Source organism: Copadichromis virginalis, linkage group LG8, assembly GCF_057382275.1.
Source record: "Copadichromis virginalis isolate Kocher_CV1m ecotype Utaka linkage group LG8, C_Virginalis_male_GT1.1, whole genome shotgun sequence".
NCBI classification, from domain to species: Eukaryota; Metazoa; Chordata; class Actinopteri; order Cichliformes; family Cichlidae; genus Copadichromis; species Copadichromis virginalis.
Window position 1 is genome coordinate 22715068 of NC_140625.1, and position 18636 is coordinate 22733703.

Consider the following 18636-nt stretch of genomic DNA (forward strand, 5'->3'; position numbering starts at 1 on the left):
AAAGTTGCCTCAACAAAAGGGCACTTTGGGCACTCATCAGGAAAGGGGCGGGTGCTCAAGCCCCTCTAGCCCCCCCTCTGCACGTCCCTGGTCTCTATCCATCTAGTATTAAATCTTTCTGGGAAACAAGTATGTATATTATGCACACACACAAACACACATGCAGCTATTACCTATTTCTTGTTTTTATACCTAAGATGAATTATTGTTGAATGAAGACATTTTTCAAACAAATGTAAAATGTGGGCAATTGTGTTTATTGGGTAAAGGAAAAGGCAGAAGGGGGGGAAAGGATAGAAAGAATGAAAGAGAGAGATGAGAGAAAACCCCAACAATCCCCTCTGAGCAAGCAGCAGGCGACAGTGGATAGGAAAAACTCCTTTTAAAGTGAAAGACACCTAAAGGAGAAACCTATGGCAGAACCAGGCTCAGGAGGGGGCAGTCAACTGCCGGGACTGGTCGGGGGGTGAGGGTGAAAAAAGAAAAAGGAGGGAGGGGAAGGGGGGAAATGAAGATGGAATAGAGGTGGAGGAAGACGAGGTTACATCAGGTGAGAAGCAGCAGTGCCCCTCCTCCAGAACCAGTGGAAGCGTTTTTTCTTCTTTTTCAGATACTCTTCCACCAGCACTTTTTTCTCAATGATGAGGGTTTTCAGCTCATCGATTGTTTCTGCGTTTTCTTTCTCAAGTTTGTTGCATCTTTTCACCATGTCTTCTAATTGTTCTTGTTTTTCTTTAAGCTTGTCTTTCAGTTCTTTAACTGTTGCCTCCTCTATTCGCTTTGCCTTGTGCACATCTGTGTGCATGTCTTCCAGCTGCTGGTTTCTCTTCTGGATTTCTTGAAGTCTACACTGCAGGTCTTTATGTGTTTTCTGTTGTTGTTGCTTTTGCGCCTGGATTTCAGTGTTTTTGTACTTCAAGGTCTTAGAAAGTTCCTCAAGTTCGGTATTTTTTCTCAGCATCTCATTGATGCTACTCTGCATCGCTGAGCATTGTTTTTCCAGCTTTTTCTTTTCTTCTTCCAGTACAGTTGATTTGTACTTTGTTTCGTTATACAATTCTTGGAGTGCTTGATTTTTCCTTTGGAGATGAAGTTTTTCTTCTTCCTGTTGTATTTTCTGTTGGTCTTTTTCTTGAAGAAGCTCTTTATTTCCGTGCACTTTTTTATCAAGCCTGATTTGGAGCGATCTGTGTTTTTCCTCCATCTCGTCAAGCTTGGAGTCCATTTCTTTCTGTTTCATTTCCAGTTTCTTCTTGTCTTGAAGCAACTGTTGACTTTTGTGCAGAGTTTTGTCATGTTTCACCTGCAGCGCTTTGTATTTTTCCTCCATGGCTTGGAGTTTGCTCTGCAGGTCTCTCTGCTCTACGGGCTCTTGTTTCTTTTCTTGGAGGTTCTCCTTATTTCTCTCCAGAGCTTCATCAAGCATTACTCGCAAGCCTTCATTTTGTTTCTCAATGTTCCTCAGCTTGCAATCCATTTCTTCCTTTTTTATTTTCTGTTGGTCTATCTTGTGAAGAAACTCTTTATTTCTCTCCAGAGCTTCATCAAGCATCACTTGCAAGCCTTCATTCTGTTTCTTGATGTGCCTCAGCTTGCAATCCATTTCTTCCTTTTTTATTTTCTGTTGGTCTTTCTCGTGCAGAAACTCTTTATTTCTCTCCAGAGCTTCATCAAGCATCACTTGCAAGCCTTCATTTTGTTTCTCGATGTTCCTCAGCTTGCAATCCATTTCTTCCTGATGCATTTTCTGTTGGTCTTTTTCTTGAAGCAGCTCTTTATTTTTGAGCAGTGTTTCCTCAAGAGTTAGTTGCAGCATTTTCAGTTTTTCCTCCAAGACTTCAAGCTGGGAGTCTGTTTCTTTCTCCAGCATTTCTTGTTGCTCTCTCTCTTGAATGAACTCTTTATTTCTGTGCACTGTTTTCTCAAGCTTGATTTGGAGCGATCTGTGTTTTTCCTCCATCTCGTCAAGCTTGGAGTCAATTTCCTTCTGTTTCATTTCCATTTGCTTCTTGTGTTGAAGCAACTGTTGACTTTTGTGCAGAGTTTTGTCATGTTTCACCTGCAGCGCTTTGTATTTTTCCTCCATGGCTTGGAGTTTGCTCTGCAGGTCTCTCTGCTGTGTGGACTGTTGCTTCTCTTCTTGGTGGATTTCCTTCAGTTTTTCCAGAGCTTCGTCAAGCTTCTCTTGGAGCTCCTGATTCTTCTTGACCATGTTTTCCTGTTTTATGCTCTCTTTTTTCTCCTTTTGGAGCAGATCTTTATTTTTTTCCAGAGCTCCATCAAGCTTTTCTTGGAGCTCCTGATTCTTCTTGAGCATTTTATCCCCTTTAATGCTCTCTTTTTTCTCATTTTGGAGCAGATCTTTAATTTTTTCTAGAGCTTCATCAAGCTTTTCTTGGAGCTCGTGATTCTTCTTATCTTGGAGAGCCCATTGTTTCTCCTCAATAATACCTTCCCTTTCCTGAAGCTGGTAGGATAATTTTTCTAATTCAGCGCTCTTTCTCTCATTTTCTTCTGTCAGGATCTTAATCTTTTCTCTGTTCATGAGATTTTCCTTCTCCATTTCTTCCAATCGCTTTTCCTCTAATTCCACCTGTTCATCCCAAGGAAGAGAGCTGATGTAAGGGTCTAGGGACTCATACCATGGAATAGAGCTGGGGTCAGCTTCTTGTCTTTCTTGCTCTTTCTGAGACATGTTGGAGTCTGTATACCGTGAGTACGAAAAGTATCCAGATGTTTGAAAATGCTTTACTGGTGAACGTTTGAATGCTGCTAACATAAGTGCTGCAAATAACGGACTGAAAGTTGTACCTCCTCACCCCTATTTATGGATTCAGAAGCCTGTGACATCACAATTCCATAAGCCAATGAGGTTGTCACATGACATTCTAGAATGAGGTCATGTTTTTGTATGAATTTTTTAAATAACATCAACATTCCGTAAGCCAATGAGGTTCTTACATGACTTTTGAATGAGGATAATTATTTTGTGTTAATCGACATAGCCTGCTGCAGCTCAGAGCTCATGAGCTCAAACGATCCTCCAACCTCAGCCTCCCGGTAGCTTGGATTACAGGCACGCGCCACCGCACCCGGCGAGAAGCAGCTACGTTAACAGGGCTTTTAACTATGTCTGAGGTGACATCATGACACTAACCTGCTGCCCATCATTAGCAAAGTTGTAATGATGGGCAGCAAAGATGAGGAATGAATGGTGCACAATTGTTATATGCAAGTTTTTAGAAAGCTCGTGGTTAACCCAAGAGTATTTTGTCACAATATCAAGAAGAGTAAAGCTTCAATGTCAAGAATAGATAGGAATATAGGGAATTATATATTTTTATTTAAAGACAGGACTCACATGTTTTCATTTCTAGTCTTTAAAACCTGTCTCTATCAGGGACGTGCAGAGAGGTTTAAAGGGGCGGGTGCTCAAAGTTAAAAAGGGGCACATTGAACCATGCTGAATAACAACAACACACATTCATCAAGAATCTAATATGGGAAGGGCAGGGCTGTGTTGATCTGAGACTGTAGACATTAAAAAGTCCACAGGAGAGATGGTAGCTGATTAAACAAGTTTCATGAGATAATAACAAAATGCAAAGATTGGTGACAGCGCTTGGAACCATAAGGCAACGAAAAACTGTGACATAAACTCGGCTCTGCCTGTGAATCACTCTTTGCTTCTCTTCTTCCTTCCTTCCCATCATTTCATATATCACTCTCCACTTGCTGTCTATCTGAGAACAAGGCACAACTTGCTATTGCAATAAACTATAATCTAATTATCCACACCTAACAACTCTTGCACTTAATCTATAATAAAATGATGACAGCAAAATGTTATAGCCCTGCCTTTAGTAGCCTCATACAGCGCCTACTGTTTCCTCCTCATGTCCTTACCAGCCATGTCTGCACAATGTTATATCATGAGTAATATTTTTTTAAATCCAGCTAAATAAAACACACACATGCACACACAGTGACATTTTAGACCTTCTTCAGAATACTGTTTATACTATGGGCATCCTTACATTATTATTTATTACTAGAGCTACAATAATAAAGCAATGAGGAGGGGGAAGTAATAAATATGAAATAATGTATTTATGATGATTCCATTTGTTTCACTATCCACTCTGTGCAGGGCAAAGCTTATTACATTTTTAAACTGTAGAGATACAATCATTTTACTGCTGTAAAATCCAACTTTTGTCTTATTTAAAATATAAATCTAATATAATCTGCTTCTTAATGTATGTTCTTTAAAATACAGCGTGTGTTTTTTAATATATTATAATTATAATAATTATTATGTGGACATGCATATTAGATCGTTTTTTAGTGAAATATAATCCCTCCAGAAAGGCAGGAAATGCCCAGAAACTTACTTTAAAACTAAATATGTTCCCTAAAACGGTGACAGAGCTACAGACCCATGACAGCCTTACACAGGTAGCCAGCAGCTATGACCAGCACTACTTGTGCAGTTAATAAAAGGACAGGTAATGTTTGTCACGCTGTTGCACACACAGCACGCTCGTTTGTTTCAGTTCGTCAGTTGCAACAAGACAGCTTACCAACGTGTATGTAATAAGCTAATACTCCTGTGTGCTACACACTACAGTGTGCGCTGTACACCTACTTACTGGGTTTGTCGCATCAGTCTGTGTCTCTGAGTTAACTTGTGTTTCTCCTACAGCTCCGGACCGCAACAAATGCGCGTGCTCTTTGTGAGCTCGTTCCCGGCTCGTAACCAGCGCGTTCTGCCGTCGAGGGCGATCATTGGTTAAATGTGATCATGTGACTGATGCAAGCCAGATCCTTTTATTTAGCAAAACTATGATTAATAGTTAAATATTATTGTTGAGGGGCACAGACAGGACTCCGCACGCACACACACATAAAATAAATAAATAAATAAATAAAAAAAATTTAAAAGTTGCCTCAACAAAAGGGCACTTTGGGCACTCATCAGGAAAGGGGCGGGTGCTCAAGCCCCTCTAGCCCCCCCCCCTCTGCACGTCCCTGACAGAGAGGCAAATTTTATTTGAGGCAAAGCTCATATGAAAAGTAGACACAGACTTCAACTTCCTTTCATTTAATTTAGTTTTGCTAAATGGAAGTTCATGGTATAGTGGTAGAATACAGGGATACAAAGACTTTGTTGCCACCAGAGATGGGCAGTAACGCGTTACTTGTAACATGTTACTGTAATCCGATTACTTGATTCAAGTAACGAGCAAAGTAAGGGATTACTATTGCAAAAATGGTAATTAGATTACTGTTACTTTCCCGTAGGAACGCTGCGTTACTAAAACCGTGATTTTCTTGCGAGAGTGTCTCATGACAGTGACGTAAGCGAGTGCAACGTTCGTGACAACAGCTGTGTGCAGATCAACAGTGCATCATATATCGAGTACGGGAGAGAGTATGAGCGTGCAGCGTTTAAAGCGTGGAAGTACTGACCTTACTTTGAGTTTGATTCCATAAAAAGTGACAAAAACATTAGTGTCCATCGTGCGTGGGAAGAAAACTTCTTTTTACAGCGAAAAAAACCCCCTAAACTTCCAAGCAAGCACCGAGTGCGCTACGATGTAATGGGAAATTCATAGAGAAACTCTCGGATTCTTCCACTGACCGCTGCGGCACACCTGCACCAGGGTAAACCTCCGCCTACCCTACTCCTGCTTTACAGGTAAAAATAGAGCAAAAGGACTGCTAGTCTTTGACTTTATTTATTTTCTGCTGTGTTTTACTTGCATCTATTTGAAAGACTGAGTGTAAACACACAAAAAAATATATATTTTATGAGCTGGAATATGCAGAAAATAGGTTTAAATATTAAACAAAATTCTTCCAGTCAGAGAATGTTGCATATAATTAAAAATTTCCTTGATGCATAAAGTTAAAAGATTAAAACTAATAAAACAAGTTTTAAAAAGGGACTTTTCCATTTGATTACATTTTGTATGATGGATTATGCAGAAAAAGTAGAATTGGGCTGAAAGATCTATTTCTTTATCACCTATTCAGGTTGTAAATCGTGTTTTTAAAAAGTAACTAAGTAACTAAGTAATTAATTACTTTTGAAAATAAGTAATCAGTAAAGTAACGGGATTACTTTTTTGGGGAAGTAATCAGTAATTAGTTACTGATTACTTTTTTCAAGTAACTTGACCAACACTGGTTGCCACATGCTTGAATTCTTTATCAATTAGTTCAATATCTCTTAGTAAACTACACTAAAACCTACGAAAATTAAAGAATAAAAGTGAAATATGAAAAAAGGGTACAGAAATGATCTGAAACAAATGTGCACAGACTGGGAAAAAAAAGCATTTGTAACATAGATGTATAGGAAAAAAAATTGATTCCCCACATATATTAATGCATGCTGTGACAACCCTTATTGTATTATAGCACCACTGGGGGGAGGGGGGGGGTGTTGCCCTACTATTATTGTAGTTGGGGGAGTCCCCTAGTGGGTGTGGGAGTATAGTGGTGGCCGTTACATGCTGATCGTGTCGCTGTTCAAAGAAACCTTACCGTTGTAACTTGGCTGGCGCCGGCGACTACCGATACCCGCACATGTATGTATGGACAGGGTAGAGCCGTGGGACCTGGCTTGTATGGTCTTATGTTGCTAACGTCAAATAAAGGTCTGTTTAACTCACTGGCTCTGAGTTATCCGGCTAACCTCCACACCACAGGTGCCTGCTGAACCTGCTAACCGCTCCTCCCTTGCCAGACTGCTGTTACAATGCATCTATCGATTAATCTTATATATAGTACATAGACTACGAGCGTGAGATTTGTGGCAATATAGTGTAGTGTAAAGCGTTTGTCCTTTGAGTGACTGACTAAGCTGCTTCTGTCCCCGTTTTTTCCAATCGACCAGTTGAATGAAGGGAGAAAGGAATAAAACCTTTGAGCATGTGCTCCAGTGGCGCAATCGGTTAGCGCGCGGTGCTTATATGACAGTATTGGGCTGAGCTATGCCGAGGTTGTGAGTTCAAGCCTCACCTGGAGCATGAACTTTAAGCTAATGCTTAGTTAATGAAAAAGATAAATGCTGAGCTCACTGAAAATGTCAACAGACTTTATAACATTGTTAAAATGAACAACATTCAAAATAAAGATTAAGAAATCCAGACTTATACCTCTCTGTGTTTGTTCTGCTATTGTTTGTTTCTGTTTACTTTAACAGCTAAAATTCAGTGGCAACTCTATGGGCTCAAATTGTGGTCATAAATATTTTGTACTTGTAAATCAGGATTTGTATGTGTAAAAAGAATTTGTGTGTGTGTGTGTGTGTGTAAAAAATGTTTGTGTGTGAACTTAGCCAAAAAATACGTGTGAAACTCTGCAAGTTACAAGTATGAATTTTGACCCTACTTTTCTTCCTTTCATCTGATTGGCCAATGTCATGTCAATCACAAATTTAACTATCCAATCAGAGAACAGATGGGTTTGGCTATTGGAGGGGTGCTTTATGGAGCTTCAGGTCCTTGAAGGGAATAAATGCCCTTTTACATGCCCTTTTTCCTTCATCACCATGAAGGAAAACAGTCTGTGGTGGTCCGAGTTTGGTGATTTTTGTGTCACAGGTTTACGTGCTTAATACAGGGACTTCCACAACCTTTTCAACAGCGCTGCGGACCATGGGGGGGAATGACAGTTCTGGAAATTACAGTCTTCACTGGTGGGGATAGTTACAAAGCTTTCTTCGTTACGAATTAGCATGCATGTTTTTATTGAACATTTGAAGAGCTAGCAAAAAAAAAATCAGAAACTCTTGCAGAGCACATAAAGTCTGAGATAGAAACGACAAGGAGCAGGTGCCTCTAGTACAGGTAGAGCTGCTGCAAAAACCCACAGAGCTCAGCAGCCAGTCCAACAAATTCTGGATCCTTGGCTTTTAGTTAGCATTAACAGCACATCCTGCGTCCGATGTGAAAGGACCTTTATGCTGAGCACTGTGACTCACAGCAATGGTCCTGGGTCAGCCCTTACTTTGTGTTAAACTAATCCTAAAGTAATAATGGTATTTCTAACCACTGATATACCACAGATTTATCCTTTCAACCACTGCTGAACGTTACGGGACCTAGCTTCTATCGGATATTTATATAGAGATCCTTCAGCTTCAAACTGTATTACCCTTTAAGGACCTGCAGTTGAAAAAAGCGCCCCTCTGACAGCCAAACCCATGTGTTCTCTGATTGGATAGTTAAATTTGTGATTGACATGACATTGACCAATCAGATGAAAGGAAGAAAAATAGGGTCAAAATTCGTACTTGTAAGTTGAAACTTGAGTGCGAGAGTTTCACAGGCATTTTTTGGCTAAGTCCAAACACAAATCTTTTTTACGCACAAACAAATTCTTTTTACACATACAAATCCCAGTTTACAAATACAAAACTGATTTACAAGTGCAAAATATTTATGACCACAATTTGAGCCCATACAAATCGTCCTATCTTTGTTAATCTGAGTTAGAAGCATACTTTAATAGCTAAAATTCAGTGGCGAACCATTCTACCTTTGTTAATAAGAGCTAGAAACATACTCTGACGGGTAAAATAAAGTGCCAAACCATGCTACCTTTGTGAATGTTACCTACAAGCATACTTTAACTGGTAAAATGAAGTGACAAACCATCCTGGCTTTATCAATATGAGCTAAAAGCATACTGTGATGGGCAAACATAAGTGGCAAACTGTCATACCTACTTAATTTTGTGCTGGAATTACTCTGTGACAGCAGAAATGTGCATAAACTACTTACGGTAGGATGTTTTGCCAAAGTAGGATGGTTTGTCAGAACACCGGCTAACCTCCACACCACATGCCCGCTGGACCTGCTAGCTGCTCCTTCCGCTCCAGACTGCTATTACAATGAATCTATCGATTAATCCTATATATAGTACATAGACTACAAGCGTGAGATTTGTGGCAATATAGTATAGTGTAAAGTATTCTTTCTATGAATGACTGAGCAAGTGGTTACTGTCCCCTCGTTTTTTCCATTAGACCAGTTGAATGAAGGGAGAAAGGAATAAAATCTTTATGTATGTGTTCCAGTGGCGCAATCGGTTAGCACGCGGTACTTATATGAAAGCATTGGGCTAAGCTATGCTGAGATTGTGAGTTCAAGCCTCACCTGGAGCATAAACTTTGAGCTAATACTTATCTGATGAGAACAGATAAATGCTGAGCACACTGAAAATGCCAACAGACTTCATTGCATCTTTAAAAACAAGCAGCATTCAAAATAGAGATTAAGAAACCCAGAATTGTACCACTCTTTGTTTGTTCTGCTTCTTTTTTGTTGACCAATGTGAGCTATTAACCATCAAGATATAGTTTTTCCTTCAAAGTCAGATTTTTGGCTGTATGTGTGTGTGTGTGTACCTTTTTTGTCCTCAGACCGCAGGGCGTAAGGCATATCATTGGTTCGCCAAGTTGGGCACCAATCACCATGAGAAAATGTGTGTGAAACTAAGATGATTATGATTATATGAAGTATATATTCATGTTGTGTTTAAACTGGGCTGAAGGTTTAGGTTAATCTCAGAGTTACTTCCACCAGTTTCCATACAAAATGGGAAACCTGAGAGAAATTCTTCTTCTACTTCTTTATACGGTTTATTGGCAGTTGGCAAACAGCAAAATAGAGCATTACCGCCACCAACTGGTCTGAGAGAAAATGCTGCAGTACCAGCTGGCTGACTCTTGAGGTTTATTGCTGATTGACAGCACCTGTGTGAAGTAGTGCTCGAAGTGTGTATAAAAGCAGCAGGTGTATTTTGCTCCAGTATGGACACATTTTCTGTTGTTATACCAGTTAGACAGAAAACTCATCATTTACGGTTGTGCACCAGTTTCGAGAATGGGTAAGACTTTTTCTTCCTGGTAATTGCTGCAACTTGTTTGGTCAAAGGAGTGTAAGGTTTCTGTGCTGAATGGAGCTTTATGTTTTGTTTTGTTTTATTCTTTGGCTTTGTAGCCAAGAAAGTGCTGATTGTGTATGCCCATGAGAGCCCTGCCTCCTTCAATGCTGCTGCCAAAGATGCTGCTGTGGCAGCCTTGACTGCTCAAGGCTGCACTGTAGAGGTGTCTGACCTGTACGCCATGAAGTTCAAAGCTGCTGCTACTACTGAGGACATCACTGGTATATAAATATTCTGCAGGTATAGGAATGCTTTGATTGCTCTTCAGATGCAAACACTGGATTTTTGTCACAGATGGAGTGAAGGATGCTGAGAACTTCTGCTACGCAAAGGAGATCAAATTGGCATCAGAGGAGGGCAGACTTGCAGAAGACATCAAAAAAGAGCAGGAGAAGCTCAAGGAGGCAGACCTTGTCATCTTTCAGGTAGTGCCTGACTGGAAATGTGTATGGTCGGCTGACAGGTATCCACATCAAAATGACCATTAAACCTGTGTTCCCAGTTCCCCATGTACTGGTCATATGTTCCTGCAATCATGAAGGGGTGGATGGATCGTGTGTTGGGCTTTACCTACGCACAGGAGAAGCGGTACAGTGAGGGGATCTTCAAGGTGAGTGCTCCACCAACGTGTCTGTGTTCAGGCTGTGTCCTCTCACTCTCTGCTCACTCCTTGCTCTCTGTACAGGACAAGAAAGCCATGCTGTCCTTCACCACTGACTGTCCTGAATCTGTGTACAGTGACACTGGCATCAATGGTGACATCAATGTCACACTGTGGCCACTGCAGGTGAGGTCTCACTATAAACAGAGCCAAGCATGAAATGATCTGTCATGTGGTAACAGCTGCTCCTCCCTGTGTGCAGAACGGGATCCTGAACTACTGTGGCTTCCAGGTTTTTGCCCCTCAGATCTTCTGGGATCCTGCTACTGGTTCTCCTGAATCTCGCAGCTCCATGCTGGAGGGCTGGCGCACACGACTGCAAAACCTCTGTGGGGAAGCCAGTGTGTACTTTGCTCCCTTGGACTACTTTGACAAGGAGAAGGGTTTCCTGCTGAAGCCTGAGGTCAAAGAGAAATATGCCAGCAAAGAATCTGGCCTCACAGTGGGGATCCACATGGGCAAGCCACTGCCAGCCAACAGCCAGACCAAGGCCGGGGTCTGACAATGGAGTGGGTCCATGTAATGTCTTAAAATGTGTGCTGCAATAAAAAAAGCTGCTTTATTGGAACTTCAGTTTGAGCAATGAGTTTCAAATGCACCACTTGGTTTCATACAGTTCAGCCATCTAGAAAATGGTACATATACATAACAGGATACACAAAGCTGTCTCTGTAGGCTTTCAAGACTGGTGTCATTATCCAACACTGACCAAATTGCTGCTTGGGGCTTTGTTGCCTGCTAGAAATGTGAGCTGGCAATGGTAACTTGGAACTGCACACAAACTGATGCAATGCATGGTGCATTTGGTTAGCTTCTCTACATTATCCTGCTGAGTAACAGCTTGATCCATCCAGCTCACTACACCATCTATAACGTGATGGTGTTCTCCGCTTAATGGTTTACTTGGGAACACTTGACTGCTGCTTTCCTGTACTGTCTCTCTATTCCAGCAGCACCACTGCTGGAATTGTGGTGGGAAATGAATTATATCAGTATCTTTGGCTAATTCTTGGTAAATGGGTAATCATACGCTTTTCCACTACCAAGAAATAGAGAAGCATTGACCATTCATTGTTATGACTACCAAGGTTCTGCTTGACTTGCATCAATACTGCAATTAAATCTGTCAAAGGTTAGTGTTGAAAACAAGTATTGATATGATGGTCGTTTCTTGCCATGGTAGCGAGCTAATCAACATTTGTGTCGTTCACTTAGCTACTGTTTAAAAAGTTAGAGCCAAGGAAGTGAGAATAGCAATGACATGCGTACAGTTAGTTCCATTAGTATAGTTAATTGCTGCTAACACGTTATTAGAAAACAGTATAACAGAGAAGCACATTTCATTTACATGAAAAGAAGTACACACAGACTTCAGTTTTCTTTAATCTATTTGTTTTGTAAAATAAGAGTTCAGGATACAGTGGTAAAATACAGGGATACAAAGCCTTTATTGTCACATGGTTAAATTCTTTATCCATTAGTTCCATATCTATTAGGTAAAATACACTAAAAACTACAAAAATTAAAGAATAAAAGGGAAATATGAAAAAAGGAAACAGAAATGATCTGAAACAAACGTGTACATACTGAAAAAACATTTGTAAGATGTATAGAAAAAAAGACTGATTTCCCACATATATTAATGCATGGATCTATCCATGAATCCTATATATAGTACATAGACTACAAGCGTGAGATTTGTGGCAATATAGTATAGTGTAAAGTATTCTTTCTATGAATGACTGAGCGAGCGGTTACTGTCCCTTTTTTCCATTAGACCAGTTGAATGAAGGGAGAAAGGAATAAAGTCATTGTGCATGTGCTCCAGTGGCGCAATCGGTTAGCGCGCGGTACTTATATGACAGTATTGGGCTGAGCTATGCCGAGGTTGTGAGTTCAAGCCTCACCTGGAGCATCAACTTTGAGCTAATACTTATCTGATGAGAACAGATAAATGCTGAGCACACTGAAAATGCCAACAGACTTTATATCATCTTTTAAAATGAACAACATTGAAAATAAAGATTAAGAAACTCTCTGTATGTTTGTTCTGTTATTTTTGTTTCCGTTTATTTTCAATGCGAGCTATTAAACATCGAGATATAGACGTTCTTCCAAAGTTAAAGAATTTTGGCTGTGTGTGTGTGTGTGTGTGTGTGCCTTTTATGTTCTTATGTATAGTTTATACCAAAGGCTCTCAAACCGCAGGGCGTAAGGCAAATCATTGGTTCGCCAAGTTGGGCAACAATCACCATGAGAAAATGATGTGTGTGAAACTAAGATGATTACGATTATGTGATGTAAATATTCATGTTGTGTTTAAACTGGGCTGAAGGTTTAAGTTAATCTCAGAGTTACTCCCACCAGTTGCCAGACAAAATGGGAAACCTGAGAAAAAATCCAGCAGTAGCAGCTGGCTGACTCATGAGGCTGAATGCTGATTGACAGCACCTGTGTGAAGTAGTGCTCAAAGTGTGTATAAAAGCAGCAGGTGTGTGTTGCTTCAATATGAGTGGTTTTTCTGTTACTACATCAGCTAGTCAGAAAACTCATCGCTTACGGTTGTGTGCCAGTTTTGAGAATGGGTAAGACTTGTTCTTCCTGGTAATTGCTGAAATCTGTTTGGCCAAAGCTGATAATCTTTGACAAGAAGAGTGAAAGGTTTGTGATCTGACTGGAATTTTATCACAACTTCTTTTTTGGGGGGGTGTAGCAAAGAAAGTGCTGATTGTGTATGCCCATGAAAGCCCTGCCTCTTTCAATGCTGCTGCCAAAGATGCTGCTGTGGCATCTTTGACTGCTCAAGGCTGCACTGTAGAGGTGTCTGACCTGTACGCCATGAAGTTCAAAGCTGCTGCTACTACTGAGGACATCACTGGTATACAAATATTCTGCAGGTACAGCAATGCTTTGTGCTTCAGTTGTAAATATTAGCTTTATTTGCAGGTGGAGTGAAGGATGCTGAGAACTTCTGCTACGCAAAGGAGATCAAACTGGCATCAGAGGAGGGCAGACTTGCAGAAGACATCAAAAAAGAGCAGGAGAAGCTCAAGGAGGCAGACCTTGTCATCTTTCAGGTAGTGTCTGACTGGGAGTGTCTTTGTGGTCAGCTAACAGGTGTTGACATCAAAATGACCATTAAACCTGTGTTCCCAGTTCCCCATGTACTGGTCATCTGTTCCTGCAATCATGAAGGGGTGGATGGATCGTGTGTTGGGCTTTGCCTACGCACAGGAGAAGCGGTACAGTGAGGGGATCTTCAAGGTGAGAACTCCACCAACGTGTCTGTGTTCAGGCTGTGTCCTCTCCCTCTTTGCTCACTCCTTCCTCTGTACAGGACAAGAAAGCCATGCTGTCCTTCACCACTGACTGTCCTGAATCTGTGTACAGTGACACTGGCATCAATGGAGACATCAATGTCACACTGTGGCCACTGCAGGTGAGGTCTCACTATAAACAGAGCCAAGCATGAAATGATCTGTCATGTGGTAACAGCTGCTCCTCCCTGTGTGCAGAACGGGATCCTGAACTACTGTGGCTTCCAGGTTTTTGCCCCTCAGATCTTCTGGGATCCTGCTACTGGTTCTCCTGAATCTCGCAGCTCCATGCTGGAGGGCTGGCGCACACGACTGCAAAACCTCTGTGGGGAAGCCAGTGTGTACTTTGCTCCCTTGGACTACTTTGACAAGGAGAAGGGTTTCCTGCTGAAGCCTGAGGTCAAAGAGAAATATGCCAGCAAAGAATCTGGCCTCACAGTGGGGATCCACATGGGCAAGCCACTGCCAGCCAACAGTCAGACCAAGGCCGGGGTCTGACAATGTAGTGGGTCCATGTAATGTCTTGATCTTAAAATAAAGCCTGCTTTATTCAAACTTTGAGCAATGAGTTATAAATGCACCACTTGGGTTTCATACATGTTATCCCTCTAGAACATGATGTATACTACCACAATGTAATTGTTCTAAGTCCGTATAGGATCCAGTCATGTATGGCTTTAAATGTGATGGGGAACTGAGTTTGGGGGGGCTGGTTATGGTTCCACATGCTAATGCAAATCCCTATTCTAATAAGAACACACAGGTGGGGGGGGGTGACCGTACACCAAGGTTGAAAGCAAGCCTGACACCCGATTGCTACTTTAGCCCTATTGCGCCTAACTGCTTATACTACAGGCTTTTGCTGGGTTTCGCATGAACGCAGCTTTAATATCCCACTTTCAGCAGTATGTGTTCTTTCTGTCCTAGATGCAGTTTACACTTTACCATTGCACTCTTGACATTTTTATGAGGTAAAAATGTCTATTGCCACTGTGGGATCTTCCACCATTTCCCTCCTCCCACACATGAACTGAAATCAGCTGACTGTGATGCCAGTGCACAGGAAGAGTAAAGCATGTTTAATATTTAAAGATTGTGTTTGTCCTTTTTCTAATATTTGTACTGAAGGCTTTTAAGCATTTCTATTCCCCTGCCACCGGTTGGTCAAGCAAATCCATCATGTGAGAGAACAGATCGGTTTGGCTATTGGAGAGGGTGCTTTATGGAGCTTCAGGTCCTTGAAGGGAATAAATGCCCTTTTACATGCCCCTTTTCCTTCATCACCACGAAGGAAAACAGTCTGTGGTGGTCTGAGTTTGGTGATTTTTGTGTCACAGGTTTACATGCTTAATACAGGGACTTCCACAACCTTTTCAACAGCGCTGCGGACCATGGGGGGGTTCTGGAAATGAGTCTTCACTGGTAGGGATAGTTACAAAGCTTTCTTCGTTATGAATTAGCATACATGTTTTTATTGAACATTTGAAGAGCTAGCAAAAAAACCCCAGAAACTCTTGTAGAGTAAAGTCAGAGATAGAAACGACAAGGAGCAGGTGCCATCGCCCACGTCCTACACACCACTCTCATCCACGTGGACAAGAAACAGGGTAACTATGTGCGAATGCTGTTTGTTGATTACAGTTCAGCGTTTAACACAATAGTGCCCTGCAGACTGTTCACAAAGCTCAGCTCAGATCTGGGACTTAACAGCCGTCTGTGTGCATGGGTGTTGGACTTCCTCACTGGCAGAACTCAGGTGGTGAGGGTGGGTAGATGCGTCTCTAACAGCATCACCATCAACACAGGAGCACCTCAGGGATGTGTCCTCTCGCCACTGCTCTACTCCCTCTACACTTCAGACTGTGTGGCCACCCACGGCTCCAACACCATTGTGAAGTTTGCTGATGACACAGTGGTGTTGGGTGCCATCTCCAACAACGATGAGGCGGCCTACATGGATGAAGTGAAGAATCTGGCATCACGGTGCCAGGACAACCACCTCCACCTGAACATCGGCAAGACCAAGGAGCTGGTGGTGGACTTCAGAAGGGGTCAGCACAGAGACTACAAGCCCATTATCATCAATGGAGCTCCAGTGGAGAGGGTGCAGTCCTGTGGACATCTTGGTGTCCACATCTCCTCAGACCTGACATGGTCTGCCCACATTCAGGTCCAGACCAAAAAGGCTAGGTGTTAGGTTTTGTATTGTTGATTGTCATTTATGCTTAGAAATATTTACTCATATATGCTTAGAAGTATATAATCATTTGTAGATTGAAAGATTGTCTCATCCTAGGAGGTCTGTAACAACTCTGTGTAGCATGAAGAGGGGAGTGCGTTCACTCCTCTACAGAGTGTTCTGGCATAGATCACACACCTAGGAGAGGTCGTATCTTCTCTTGCTGATATATGGCATAGCAAACACACGTATATATCTCTTTAAGTATAAGAGCCTTTTGTTCAGATGGACCCGCTGGACTCCTGGCACCAGCTTTGGGGAGGGTCTTCACGGGGTCACATCTTGACCTCACACACACACACACACACACACACACACACACACACACACACAAAGGCAAGGTACTCTTTGTGTGTATGTAGACGTCATATGTTAATGAACCTATGCATATTCATGTAACCTCAATAAAAGAGCAGTGTTACGGGGGAACGGACGAGAGCAACTGGGGTCAAGCGAAGGAACGGCGTTTGTCCGGTTCTCTCCCGTGCACGAGAAACATGAAGAACTTTGCCTACTTTGTGTCTTGCTTGTAATTATAATTGAAATTATATGTAATTATATTGTCTTCAACGTTCCAGCGAATAGGTTCAAGCTACAAACCTATCATTAATTGGTCCTTCGATGTCGGATCCCTGGAGTCGGCATTCACCGAGGGGAGAAGAGGCACGCTGAAAGACTGACGTCAGCCAGGAAGTTCCTGTGGATTAACTGTCTGTCTTTTCTCCTCGATGAATGACGATCGGCGGGATTCGAGGCTGATATTACACGCTAAGCAACGCCGAGTAAGTTGAGAGAACTGAAGAAGCTTCTTGGATGAGAGGTGAAACGTCTGGAATTACTCTGTGACAGCAGAAATGTGCATAAACTACTTACGGTAGGACGTTTTGCCAAAGTAGGATGGTTTGTCAGAACACCGGCTAACCTCCACACCACATGCCCGCTGGACCTGCTAGCTGCTCCTTCCTCGCCAGACTGCTGTTACAATGAATCTATCGATTAATCCTATATATAGTACATAGACTACAAGCGTGAGATTTGTGGCAATATAGTATAGTGTAAAGTATTCTTTCTATGAATGACTGAGCGAGTGGTTACTGTCCCCTCGTTTTTCCATTAGACCAGTTGAATGAAGGGAGAAAGGAATAAAATCGTTACTCATGTGCTCCAGTGGCGCAATTGGTTAGTGCGCGCTACTTATATGACAGTATTGGGCTGAGCTGTGCCGAGGTTGTGAGTTCAAGCCTCACCTGGAGCATAAACTTTGAGCTAATACTTATCTGATGAGAACAGATAAATGCTGAGCACACTGAAAATGCCAACAGACTTTACAGCATCTTTAAAAACAAGCAACATTCAAAATAGAGATTAAGAAACCCAGAATTGTACCTTTGTTTGTTCTGCTTCTTTTTTGTCGACCAATGTGAGCTATTAACCATCAAGATATAGTTTTTCCTTCAAAGTCAGATTTTTGGCTGTATGTGTGTGTGTGTTAATGCATGCTGTGACAACCCTTATTGTATTATAGCACCACTGCCCTACTCAGAGGTGTGGACTCGAGTCACATGACTTGGACTCGAGTCAGACTCGAGTCATTAATTTTATGACTTTAGACTTGACTTGAAAAAATGTTCTAAGACTTGTGACTTGACTTAGACTTTTACACCAATGACCTGGGACTTGAATTGGACTTGAACCGGTTTACTTGAAAAGACTTGATATTTCACCCCAAATATAAAATTTAACATGCATATTATATAGAGATTGAAAATGTGACGTCATTCACGGGTAGAACCACAAAGGATTCTGGGAACTCGTGGCAAGAGGTACTAGCGCACGCAGGCTTTTAATTGAAATCAGTCACACAGCGATAAAAAGAAACACAAAAAATGGCAAGAAGCTGTTGTATAATTAACTGCAATAGCCGGTCGCATGACAGCCATGGGAAGCCGACGGGTAAAGAGATCGGTTGTTATCGGATTACGTCGTTGAAGAGAAATTGTTCGAGCCATGTTTCCGAAGTAACAAAGAGGCGACGGGTGGCCTGGATTGCAGCCATTCAAAGATCAAATATAACGTCCCAGAACACTCCAGCTCACATGTTAGTCTGCTCCAAGCATTTACACAAAGGTCAGTCTGCTGTTGTAGTTAATGCGTCATTTTCATAACATAATTGGTGATATAGGTTACAAGCAAGTCTGGCGCTGAACAGAAATGGTCGCGCTATGCTCCTTTGTTTATTGTGCATAAATAGTGAATTGTCCTGACACAATATTGCGTTTCGCTTCTGTTATTATGGTACATTGACAAAAACATATACTTTTATTCACAGGATAAAACAGTTTTTTTTGTATCACTAATTGCCCAGTACGATTACAGCATACAATATGTCTGTGAAGGTTCTCAGTCATCCAGGTCATTGTAGTCAAAGGAGCTTGCAAAGAAAAGCGTCTGGACTTCTT

At 41.7% G+C, this 18636-nt stretch overlaps 3 protein-coding genes and 2 non-coding genes across 5 annotated transcripts; 4 read left to right on the forward strand and 1 right to left on the reverse strand.

Annotated features, from left to right (window-relative positions):
- Positions 1–236: 236 nt before the first annotated feature.
- On the reverse strand, positions 237–3848 carry LOC146703378 (uncharacterized). The gene has a single exon (XM_085466587.1). The coding sequence runs from the start codon at positions 2777–2779 to the stop codon at positions 542–544; it is 2238 nt and encodes a 745-aa protein (XP_085322713.1). The 5' UTR covers positions 2780–3848; the 3' UTR covers positions 237–541.
- Positions 3849–6943: 3095 nt separating this feature from the next.
- On the forward strand, positions 6944–7037 carry trnai-uau (transfer RNA isoleucine (anticodon UAU)). The gene is made up of 2 exons: positions 6944–6981; positions 7002–7037. It is a non-coding gene; the product is annotated as a tRNA-Ile (tRNA).
- A 2678-nt stretch (positions 7038–9715) lies between these two features.
- LOC146703380 (NAD(P)H dehydrogenase [quinone] 1-like) lies at positions 9716–11170 on the forward strand. Its single transcript, XM_085466589.1, has 6 exons — positions 9716–9903; positions 10017–10181; positions 10255–10385; positions 10463–10570; positions 10646–10747; positions 10824–11170. Exons 1-6 carry the CDS (start codon positions 9900–9902, stop codon positions 11121–11123), a joined length of 810 nt encoding a protein of 269 aa, XP_085322715.1. The 5' UTR covers positions 9716–9899; the 3' UTR covers positions 11124–11170.
- A 1272-nt stretch (positions 11171–12442) lies between these two features.
- trnai-uau (transfer RNA isoleucine (anticodon UAU)) lies at positions 12443–12536 on the forward strand. Its single transcript has 2 exons — positions 12443–12480; positions 12501–12536. It is a non-coding gene; the product is annotated as a tRNA-Ile (tRNA).
- Positions 12537–13156: 620 nt separating this feature from the next.
- LOC146703382 (NAD(P)H dehydrogenase [quinone] 1-like) lies at positions 13157–14436 on the forward strand. Its single transcript, XM_085467247.1, has 6 exons — positions 13157–13206; positions 13335–13499; positions 13568–13698; positions 13778–13885; positions 13959–14060; positions 14137–14436. The coding sequence occupies exons 1-6, from the start codon at positions 13203–13205 to the stop codon at positions 14434–14436; spliced, it is 810 nt and encodes a 269-aa protein (XP_085323373.1). The 5' UTR covers positions 13157–13202.
- The last annotated feature ends 4200 nt before the right edge of the window (positions 14437–18636 follow it).